This window comes from Lacerta agilis, chromosome 4, assembly GCF_009819535.1.
Source record: "Lacerta agilis isolate rLacAgi1 chromosome 4, rLacAgi1.pri, whole genome shotgun sequence".
NCBI classification, from domain to species: domain Eukaryota; kingdom Metazoa; phylum Chordata; class Lepidosauria; order Squamata; family Lacertidae; genus Lacerta; species Lacerta agilis.
The window spans coordinates 61,583,153-61,594,995 of record NC_046315.1 but is presented as its reverse complement, the minus strand read 5'-3'; the positions used below and the strand labels follow the sequence as shown (position 1 = coordinate 61,594,995).

At 44.2% G+C, this 11,843-nt stretch overlaps 1 protein-coding gene across 1 annotated transcript in view; it reads left to right on the top strand.

Annotated features, from left to right (window-relative positions):
* Positions 1–1,004: 1,004 nt before the first annotated feature.
* Positions 1,005–11,843, top strand: part of PTCHD1 (patched domain containing 1) — a 49,484-nt gene continuing 38,645 nt past the window's right edge. The window contains exon 1 of the mRNA XM_033147257.1: positions 1,005–1,937. Coding sequence (XP_033003148.1) covers positions 1,509–1,937 — 429 coding nt within the window. The 5' untranslated portion in view covers positions 1,005–1,508. The remainder of the gene's footprint in view (positions 1,938–11,843) is intronic.

The window sequence follows — 11,843 nt, the reverse complement described above, 5'->3', positions numbered from 1 at the left end:
AATACACAAAACTGTATCTCTGCGCTGATCCGGGTCGCGAAGCCATGAGGGAGCCGTTCGCCCCGGCGGGGAGCAGCCCTCTCCCGAGCGCGCTTCTTCGGGGACTCCTTCAGAGGTGAGCCGGGAAACTTTGCCATGCGCCACGTCGGTCCCAGCTCCGCGCCCGGCTCCCCTCGCTCCCTGGGCGATCCCCTGAGGCCGGTGGGCAGCTCTTTCGCTCGGACAGCACAAGCCGGCGGCGCCGACATGGATCTGACCTGAAGTAGCCTCGGGTCGCCAACAAAGCAAAACAAAAACCAAGTGTGGGATCCAGTCCTCGGAGCAGAAAACCCCGAGGCAGGCACGAAGAAGGGAGGAAGCCACCCACCTCCCTATGTGTTAAGATGAGGAGTAGGATTCATCCCTGGTGATTCGCAGTCGGCGACCGAGACTTCCAGCTAAGTTATTTTAAATTAGTATTATTATTTAAAGAAAACCCTCCCCGGGAGGCTGTTTCCCATATTGGTTGTGTTTCATGCAACGCCTCGGATCCTTGAGTCGCGTGAGAGAGCCAGCGAAGATGGGGGCGAGGAAGCGCTGCTTCGCCTAGCCGCCTGCTCAGAGCCACCTGGGCATTGGCTAGTCATTTGTTAAAGCTCAACAACTGTCATGAAAAAGCCGCGGAGGAAACTGACCCTGAACTCGCTCGCAAGTGGAGGCACCACCACCACCATCAGCAGCAGCAGCAGCGTGTGCTTTGAAACGGCGAGTTTCTCCCCCTGGGGCTTTTGGACTGAGGAAGAGGCGAGTCTCTTTCCTGTCATCGTTTAGAGACGCGGGTGGGGGGAAGGAAACCCATTCATTCAGTTCTGCAGGTGTGTAATCAGCCGGAGCCCCACCATCTCCTGTGGATCTACAACCGAGCAGGAGCAGCAGCAGCAACAACAAATCCCAACACCTCCCAAAGGATCAAGTGTCGAGGGCTTCTGCGTGCGAATTTATTATTATTTTTTTTAATATAGATCTCCCTCCCCCATCCCTGCCCCCACCATCTCTCTTCAAGCCGGCGAGCGGGAGCTCCACTGAGATTAGTCAGCAAGAGTGTCAAACCCCCACTTCGATCTACACACACACACACCCCTCTCCTGGACCAACAAACAAAAACACCCCCTCCAAAAAAAGAGGAACCCACCCACTTGGCTGGGCAGAAAGCGCAACCACCCTCAAAAGAAACAAAGAGGTGTTGCCACCCATCCGATCTCCTTCCTCCCCCCCCACCCCCTCCTTCTGGGTGTTGCTTCCTCGGCGCCGTTGCCCTTTTCCCTGGAGAGTCTTTGTTGCTGTTTAAAGTCAGACAATGAGGCGCCGGGAAACTCCCCTCGGCAGCCTCCTGGACGGAGGCGAGCAGCTCTAGCGCCCGCCGTGCGCGGAGAGGCTGGCGGGGAGCGAGAGGCAGAGTTGCCTGCCTGGCCGGCCCCTTTCCGCCCGGAGGGGCAGCTGCCGCCGCCGCCGCCTGCCTGGGCTCCCCGATGGTTTTGTCTGGGCTCTGGCAGAGCCTCCGATCCCGTCGCGCGCGCCTCGCCCTCCTGCGCTGCTTCTGCACTAGGATGTTGCGGCAGGTCTTGCACAGGGGGCTGAGAACGTCTTTCGCCAGACTCGGCCACTTCATCGCCAGCCACCCGGTCTTCTTCGCCTCCGCGCCCGTGCTCATCTCCATCTTGCTGGGCGCTAGCTTCAGCAGGTACCAGATCGAAGAGAGTGTCGAGCACCTGCTGGCGCCCAAACACAGCCTGGCCAAGATCGAGAGGAACCTGGTCAACAGCCTCTTCCCCGTCAATCGGTCCAAGCACCGGCTCTACTCCGACCTGCAGACCCCGGGCAGGTACGGAAGGGTCATCATCACCTCCTTCGTGAAGGCGAACATGCTGGACCAACACCACACCGAGCTGATCTTAAAGGTAATGCCCGAGTGTGTGTGTGTGTGTGTGTGTGGTGTAGTGTAGGGAAGAGAGGCAGAGAATCGCCCTTCTTTCCTGCACCCCCACTCCTTGAATCGTGGTAGATTTGCTTCTAAATGTGTACAGATGTGTCTGCATCATATATTTATCTACGCGGCTGTGTATCTCTGGGTAACTGTTCCTTGCCCTGAGAATGCAGCTGCCAAGTCACAGCCCTGCAACAGTTGGGTTGACTCCTGGTTGCAGAACAGAGTAGAGATTTCCTCTCATCTTGGGAGGTGGTAAGGAGGAGAGGAGGAGGAGGTGGTGGTGGGGTGTGTGTGGAAGATTTTGTGAATGAAGGAATGACACTTTAAAAACATTCTGCCTGTATTATACACAGATTGTCCCTTCCCCCACCCCTTTCCCCCCTCTTGTTTCTATTGTGCAAGTTGAGTCAGAGGCAGTTAGTTTTGCTGATCTGCAGTTGAACCTAAACTTCAAAATTGATTTAAAGGAATTGTAAGAGTACCTGTTGTGGGCTGCTCTGGACTTATTTCCTATAGAACAAATTAAAAAACAACAACAACCTTAGTATTATAACAGCTCTTGCAAGTTTTTCAAAACCAGGTGTTGTTTTGTTTGAAATCTATTTCTTTTATGGCATTCCACATGCTATTTTCACACACAGTTTCAAAATCAAAGGAAAGGGTATATTGTTTAAATGGTGTCACTCTATAGATGTTTGCTATGTAGTAAAATGCATGGTATTTCATTAGGTTTTACCTTCCTGGGTATAAGCAGTCCCACCTATTTCAGTAGTCTGTCGTAATTTGTCAGGAATAATTTCCGTGTCTGTATTACAATATATACTCCAATAATTTTGAGTACAGGTTTAGAATAAAAATGCGAGAAAGAGCTGCATGTGAGTGGAAAGAAGAACAATATGATGAAGGGGAGGAAAACAAATTTCTGTAACATGGAGAATTGTTTTAGAGGTGTGGCTATGACTAGCCCCGTACACGCCTTTCAGCATTAAACAACTGCACTGCATGTTTCCTTTGCCTCTTTTGGGAATTGCCAGACAGTGATTTTCTGGAAACAGAAAAAAAAATGTTGACAGGTCTTCAGAAGACACTGCAAAGTAATCTTAAATGTTTTGACCTTTAGAGTCTCTCTCCTCAACTGAGAAAATGCATATTCATAGAGAGAGTCTTGCAAGTTCCACCAAACCATATGCTAAGCATTCCATGAATAGAATCAGTAATACTAGCATTTATCTCACATTTAATTATTTGTATTTGAATATTGATATACTGGCCCAGAAATATCAAAAAGGTGATGTAGTTGGTGTCTGCCATAGAAAATTTTCTGGCAAATAAGGAAACCATAAGGATGTCAATCTCTATTCCTTTATTCTCCCTGAGATACATTCTGTTATAAGTAGGCATGGGATTAGCATAGATTTCTCCTGGTTTGCTAGCTCTAGAAATGAGACACAAATGACTCTGAATCTTTTCCAAAACCTTTTTATACACAACATTATGTACCAGTGCAATTTAGAACTGATAGTTATGTCAGAAAGATTGGTAATTATATCAGTGTTCGGTTCAATCTAATTTATAATAAGACTTTGGCCACTGAATGCTTATTGTTCATTTGATGAGATGATGGTAAACCACACACCACAGTCACTTTTGACACCATGGACTTTTGCAGTTAGCTAGAAGTCATTAGGCATGCCAAATGTTCTCTGTTATTGAATAGTTGCCATCTATTCATTGTGCAATGACCTCTGTTTTAATCGCTTCTCTTTGGGACTGGTGCCATGTTCAGGTGAATGTGTGGTTAAGCCCTTGAAGGATGCTGGGAGGTTGGGTTTAAGCAATGAGAGACAGGACATGCAATTCTTGACATGTTGTGGTCATGTGGTGTTGAATTGTTGAGCAGCAAAAGGAGGTAACAGGTAGAGGATTATAGGAATTTAAACTGTAATCCTAAACCCACTTTCTAGGGAGTAAGCCCCATTGGCTACAGTGGGATTAGCTTTAAAGTGCATGTGGTCGCACTGCCCGTCATCTGGTTCCCATAATGCTCCATCTTGTAGCTAAATTAAGAATCATAGAATTGGAAGGGACTCCGAGGTTCATCTAGTCCAGCCCCCTGCAATGCAGGAATCTCAACACGCAGTCTCCCATCCAGTTTTAAACCATGCTGGACCCTGCTTAGCTTTGCAAATGTTTTGGCAGTTTTATTAGATGTTTCATTGACTACCTAATAGGCAAAAGTATGACGGGGAGCTAATGGCTATAAGATTATTGAACATACTGTTTCGTCTTTATTTAATCTATGTCTTCTGTCTGTCTAGAAATGTTCTGTCCCCCTATTTTCCTTTCTCCTTTTTTCTCTGAAAGATGGCTATGGCACTACTGGTGCAACCCATCAATCAAAAGTGTTATCTCGCCATCTTAGGAAGATCTCATGTCTGGAAAAGTCACCCCCCACTTCTATAAGCAATATGAGGAAGGGCCAGGGTGGAGCATCTGCTTCTCATGCAGAAGATCCCAGGTTCACTCTCCAAATAGGGCTAAGAAGGACACCCTGGGGAACCACTGCCAGTCAATACTGATCTACGTGGACCTGGCATCTAACTTAGTATAAGGCAGCTTCTTATGTTTGCTCCTAAGTACTAGATGGAGAATTAGTAATGTTTTGATACAAAGCAGTTGTGTCTGTCAATATGAGAATCCATGAGTTGAGAGGCTGTTGATTGTTTGATTTAAGCACTGTTTCCTGTGGATGGCTAATGGTCTTGGGACATAAGGGCAGGGCTGTTTTTACAATAATGAGTCACACTTAGAAGAGAAAGGGGGGGACCATGGAGATCAAACCAAGATCAGCGAGATTATATCATGGAGGAGAGGGCTATCAAAGGCTACCAGCCATGACAGCTCTGCTCTGCCACTACACTTGAAGGCAGCAATGCTTCTGAATACCAGTTGCTGGAAGCCACAGGAGGGGAAGAGGGCTCTTGTGCTCAAATCCTGCTTGCTGGCTTACCACAGGCATCTGGTCGGCCACTGTGAGAACAGGATGCTGGACTAGATGGGCCATTGGCTTGATCCAGCAGGCTCCTCCTATGTTCTTATCAGCAGATGAAGGCTCTCCTAGCTTAAGATGGACCTCAGATGTTAGTGTTACATCTGCAGCTCATTCTCCACTGACAAGTAAATTTAGCATGCCACACTCTCTGAATTGCCTGCTCATATTAGCAACTCTGGAATGAAGATGCTCTTTATATCTCAGACCCAGTTTGGACACTGCTGATTTCAGCCTTTCTTTTTAACAAGGATTTCTAAACAAACTCCTCATTCGCTGCTAAAAGATAAAATAAGTGGAAAAAATAGGATTGCAGTGTATTTGGTTTTTTTCCACTTTGGTTAACCATATCTGTTTTAAAATTTCAGTATAGCCATAGAGCCAAGCTCCAGGCTTCCACTTGCAAGTACTGGTATATTTGGGCTGCTGTTAACAGCTGCTGCTTTGCAACTGGTTTCTGTTTTTTGACAGGCAAAAATATGAGGAAAGATACCAGTGTCCTTTCCCAAATCTAGCAAGTTCCCTTGTTCCTGACAGAAGTCATCTACTAACTGAGAGGGGATTTTAATTGAGAAAACACAATCCTGTGTATGTCCCACCATGTTCAGTGGATTTTACTCCTTAGTAAGTTTGTTTAGGATTGCAGCTTAAGCTGATACTGTCTTAACATTATTATTTTTTAAAAAAAGAAACTCACTGGACTTGGGTACAGTAAGTTCCCAATGGCACTAGACTTTTGTCAAATATTTAGTGGCACTGAAAGCTGATAAAATGAAAACTGGAAAGCAAGACCTGTATGTTTCTACTCATTCACGAGTCGCATCGAGTTCAGTGAAACTTATTCCTAGATAAGTTTGTATAGAATTGCAGCCTAAAATGTTTGTTTTATTTCAGGGTGCCTAGAAAATTAGTGCCTTTATCATAGCCTATCTAAGGGGACCAAAAGAGGCACATTAAACCTTAGCTGTATACCAGTGTTTCTCATTGACATGTCACAATCCTGAAAATGCTTAGCAAAGCTTCTATAGTCTATCTAGAGCAGGGTTAGGGAACCCAGGACCCTCCAGATGTTGTTGAACTGCAATTTGCATCATCAATGAATATTGGTCATGCTGGCTGCGGCTGCTGCATTTGCTGGGCCCCCACCTTTGATGCAGATCAACAAGACACTTATTAACCAGTCATATTCTTCTGGGACGGGTGACTATTGTATCATTTAGTCTTCTGAGACTCTAGTGAGAGTATCTGTTTAGGATTAGGGTGATTTCCTGCTTGACTGGAGGCTAGTACAATTCATGAAGGGCAAGGAGCCAAGATTGAAGTCTACATACGGGAAGATAATTTCTTGCATGTAGGTTTATAATGTAAAAGATGGTGAAGCCACACTTGCACACTACATGAGTTTCTTCCAATAAGAGTAAGAAGCATTTGGTATTTGACATTTGAAAATAGCCTGAAGCACACAAAAAGGAGGGAAATTATGCTTGCACAAAATCCCTACATGAATATGGCCCATTGGCTTGCCAGATCTTATAGTGGCATCTCTCCTACAATCTAGCTTGGAAGGCAAATCACAGGGCCTATATATCTACCTCAAAGAGCTAGGGCTGATATTGAAAGGTTGTGAAGAACAAACTATTAAATGTGGCATTTTCTTCTGACAATTAAAAGCTTCCCTTACTCCCACTATTACTACACATTTCCTTTGACGTCATTATTTTAAAAAGCATTTCTGTTGAGGTTTTCACACATTTAAATTATCTCCTTTTAAACCAACTAATCTATAAATCAGCTAAAATATTTTAAACGTTAAGTATCAGATTAAAACTTTAAAATAGCTTCTAAATGCATACATTTCAACAGGATGCTACAAAACTGGCTTTGAACTTGGTTGGATATAATGGCACTATACTCTAGCTTTTCATGAAAAACGCATTCACCTGTCAAAATTGGGAGGCAAACCATTACACATTTTTGGTTCAGGACCCATTACGAAGTTATTATTATTGTTATTATTTGGTTCCACTTCAATTCAGTACAGGATGATATGGCAAACTGACCTAGCAAGTTCCATTCCAGTTCTAGTTCACTTTGGGTGAGAAAGTTTTAAATATTCACATTATAACACTGATTTGAATTTTAAAGCAATTAATATAATTGTGCTACTGCATCCTAAACTTAATATAAGATGGCTAAACATACCAGAAAGAAATGCCTACAGTACATACAGAAAGTTGTAATGAAAGGAGGGGAGAGAGAGTGGACTGGGGTTGATCTGGGTTTTTATTACATGACATTAGATTATAATTTGATGGCAAAACTTTTTAAAAAAAAAAAACCTTGCACACATACCATTCATCTCCATTCAGCAAACTTTCTCCCTAGTACCTCAGATGTACTTTAGGGTGGTCACATATACATTGCCAAAAAGAGGACACAGATCTCCATATGACAATTTATATGTATCAACGCAAAATTGGAAATCTGCTAAATAGAAATACAATACATCCCACCATAGTAGGGGAGGCCTGTGACCAGGTGACCTCTGCACCTGCTCTCCTATTTAGGCATCACACCAAACCAGAATGGCTCATCTGCTTTAATGTTCTGTTTTGCTCAGTGCTCTCATCTCCTGGTGCAACAGCCTCCCTACATGTATATAAATAATTGTTGTCAATTCAGACATGAAGCCAAATAAAGGGAAGGGCTGCAGATCAATGGCAGAGCATCTGCTTTGCATTCAGAATGTCTCAGGTTCAATCTTTGGCATATCCATGAATGTTACCTCTCTGAAACCCAGGTGAGCTGTTGCCAATCAGCATAGACTCAAACTAGATGGACTAGCAGCATGGGTGGTACCGGGGGGGGGCAGCGAGGCACACGCCCCCACAAGAAAAGAGCTTTCTACCCCATTGCTGGACTCTGATTAGCATCTACTGTTATTTTTATTTCAGAGATGCTAACATGTGTGACATAACTTGCCCATCATGAAATACACTTTGCCCCATTTGCCGCCGTCGTTCTGTCGTTCAGTCGTGTCCGACTCGTCGTGACCCCATGGACCAGAGCACGCTACGCACCCCTATCTTTCACTGCCTCCCGCAGTTTGGCCAAACTCATGCCAGTCTCTTCGAGAACACTGTCCAACCATCTCATCCTCTGTCGTCCCCTTCTCCTTGTGCCCTCCATCTTTCCCAACATCAGGGTCTTTTCCAGGGAGTCTTCTCTTCTCATGAGGTGGCCAAAGTATTGGAGCCTCAACTTCAGGATCTGCCCTTCCAGTGAGCACTCAGGGCTGATTTCTTTAAGGATGGATAAGTTTGATCTTTTTGCAGTCCATGGGACTCTCAAGAGTCTCCTCCAGCACCATAATTCAAAAGCATCAATTCTTCGGCGATCAGCCTTCTTTATGGTCCAGCTCTCACTTCCATACATTACTACTGGGAAAACCATAGCTTTAACTATATGGACCTCTGTCGGCAAGGTGATGTCTATGCTTTTTAATATGCTGTCTAGGTTTGTCATTGCTTTCCTCCCAAGAAGCAGGCGTCTTTTAATTTCGTGACTGCTGTCACCATCTGCAGTGATCATGGAGCCCAAGAAAGTAAAAACTCTCACTGCCTCCATTTCTTCCCCTTCTATTTGCCAGGAGGTGATGGGACCAGTGGCCATGATCTTAGTTTTTTTGAGGTTGAGCTTCAGACCATATTTTGCGCTCTCCTCTTTCACCCTCATTAAAAGGTTATTTAATTCCTCCTCACTTTCTGCCATCAAGGTTGTGTCATCAGCATATCTGAGGTTGTTGATATTTCTTCCAGCAATCTTAATTCCGCCTTGGGATTCATCCAGTTCAGCCTTTCGCCTGATGAATTCTGCATTAAAGTTAAATAAGCAGGGAGACAATATACAGCCTTGTCATACTCCTTTCCCAATTTTGAAGCAATCAGTTGTTCCATATCCAATTCTAACTGTAGCTTCTTGTCCTACATAGAGATTTCTCAGGAGACAGATGAGGTGATCTGGTACTCCCATTTCTTTAAGAACTTGCCATAGTTTGCTGTGGTCGACACAGTCAAATGCTTTTGCGTAGTCAATGAAGCAGAAGTAGATGTTTTTCTGGAACTCTCTAGCTTTCTCCATAATCCAGCGCATGTTTGCAATTTGGTCTCTGGTTCCTCTGCCCCTTCGAAATCCAGCTTGCACTTCTGGGAGCACCATTTGTGCCCCCCTCCCAAAAAATGTATTTCTGGTGCCATCACTGGCCAGCAGTATAATATAGCCTGCTATATTCCTATGTTTCAGGAAGCTTCATTATGGTTTAGGAACTGCAATGATGTGCCAGCTGAAAAACTAGTTTGCAACTGAACAACTACCATGCTGACAGAAATTGTTCAATGCTTCACATACACATATCACCTACAGGCTCGCACTGGATTACACACCTGTCTTTATGACTTTCAGTAAATTGTGCCCAGATCCTAATGGGCAGCAGGAATGTGTGCACCATGACAGAACTGGGAAAATCTCTTGCATCAGATGCAGGAGCTGTGCTTCTTCACTCAAAGTGCTATCCTAGGCTGAGCTGGCACCACCATTAGGCAGAATGAGGCAGCCCTCCTGAGCATTCCTCCACCCATCTCCCCTTTTGGAGGATGAAGCAGTATTTGTGTGCCACACAGACTGTTATGCACCCCTAAGCGAACCTGCTACTGCCCTTGGGTATTGTGGAGGATGCTGTCCCATTATAGCAGAATTGAACTCTATTTCAGCTGCCAGTCCAGTCAGCTTCTATATGTGGAATGGGGATGGTACTATCTTGCCCTTTGCTTCAGGCAGCAAAATATTTTGGCCTGGCGCTGAACCTAGGCAATTAGCTATGATTACCTGCATAAGTGAAATAATATGTAAATAAGCTATGGTCTTTTTCCCAGAAGACAACCCCTGTTATATAAATATGTCAAATACCCTATAAATGCAAAAGGAAATATTATCCATACCTTATACCAGGTATGTCCAAAGTCCATTTCGGGGCCTAATTTGGTCCACCAGTGGGGTATTACCCAGTGGGGTAATATCAATGTTGATGTAATCCTTTCAGTATCCTGTCTCGTATGAGCTGGCTTTGCAACTCCCAGTGTTGTCTCAAAATCAACTCTTGACATTCTGAAATCATGTATCATTCCCTAGAAATCACACTAGAGTTAGAAATCATGAGACTGGAATAGCTTCTTGGTCTTTTGCCTAAGATCAAGTGTAGAAAATCATGAGACTGAACAGGTTGCGCTGAGATTTGGGAAAGGGTATCATCAATATGATGATGAGCAATAAATTGCATTCCACTGCATATGAGCATCATGTAGTGATTGGCCTATACTGTATGCTATGAATCATACAGGGGAAACCGATAGTATGTAGAACATCATAGGCTCCAGCTCCTAGGGGCCAAAGCACTTTCACTCCTCCCTAATGTATTTGGGCCCCCTCAGTGTTCAGAGGGTGTTCAATTCCGTCCCCTGGCTCCTCGCAACGTCACACACATGATGACAGGACGTCACGTTGGGGCCCCACTATCTTCTTTAGAAGTTGGCTCCTCTGTAGAACATGCAGATTTGGAGTATTATTCTATCTAGCTCAGTATTGTCTTCTAGCTGGCAGTATTCACCAGCCTTTCTTGGAGATGGCAGGGATTCTGTTATCATTACATATTCAGTTTGTTAGCCACATTATGCAGGGCAAGCTCTAGGCTAGTTACAACTAACTTTAAAACATACATAAATGTTAAAGCTAGCAACCATACATAAATAAATAAATACAGCAATTTAAAGTGGAGGTTGATCCATCAGAGTAAATGGATCTACCCAGTCCTGCATGCCTGTGTTTAGAATTTTTAAAAACTGTATTGTTTTACCACTTTGGTGTTTGCTACCCTGGGCTCCTTTAGGAGGAAGGGTGGGATAGAAATTTAATAAGCTCACCATGTCAGGCAATTGTATATATGCTTGAAGGAATGTCCAAAATATGGTAAATATCAACACACACATAAGAGTACCGGTACTGAGAATCCCATATGAATGTTGTGGATTGCCAAAAATAGGTATATGTTTTTACAGTTCTCAGCTGTACAGCAACAATCATATTTAGGGGGTGGTCAACACTTTCTGGTGTATCTGCAAGATTTCAGGCATTCAACAAAGTCATCTGTGCTTGTCAGTATTTGCGTGTAAATGTTAACTTTCATCTGATTTTGAATATTCACAACACGTTATATATCCGTCACTAATTCTGGCAGTGAACTTGAGTGGTTGAGTGCCCATTAAGTTGGAAGTGAAACAGGCCCAACCAAAACAAAGTACTGTACTGGGGACTCTCTAAGTATGATGGTATTTGAGTTTGCGATTTAAAAGAAAAGATGTTCCTTAAAAATATAAAAATCCTGACAAGACCCTGTGACCCTCTAAGGAATGTTGAGGTGACAGATTTGGGAGTGGAGAAACTGGATGGGGGGGGGGGAGAACAGGGAATTGCCTTGCTTAACCCCCTAACTGCTGATAATAAGGAATGCATGCTGTGACTTTTTTATATGTATAAAAAAATCACCATCCTTTCTCTGTAGTAAGCAGAGATGTTTCAAGAAGAATAAAGAAAGCCTTTTTTCCCTTTCCCAGTCTCAAAATTACCATTCCTCTATACAGCTATAAATGCTGAGATTCCCAGGCTGGCAGACTGCCCCAAATCTGAGTCCTCTAGCATGATATAGCACAGCAGGGGATTGCCTCAGAGAGGTAGGATGGAATAAAGGGTCAATTTTTTTTTCTTCCCCCTCCTCCT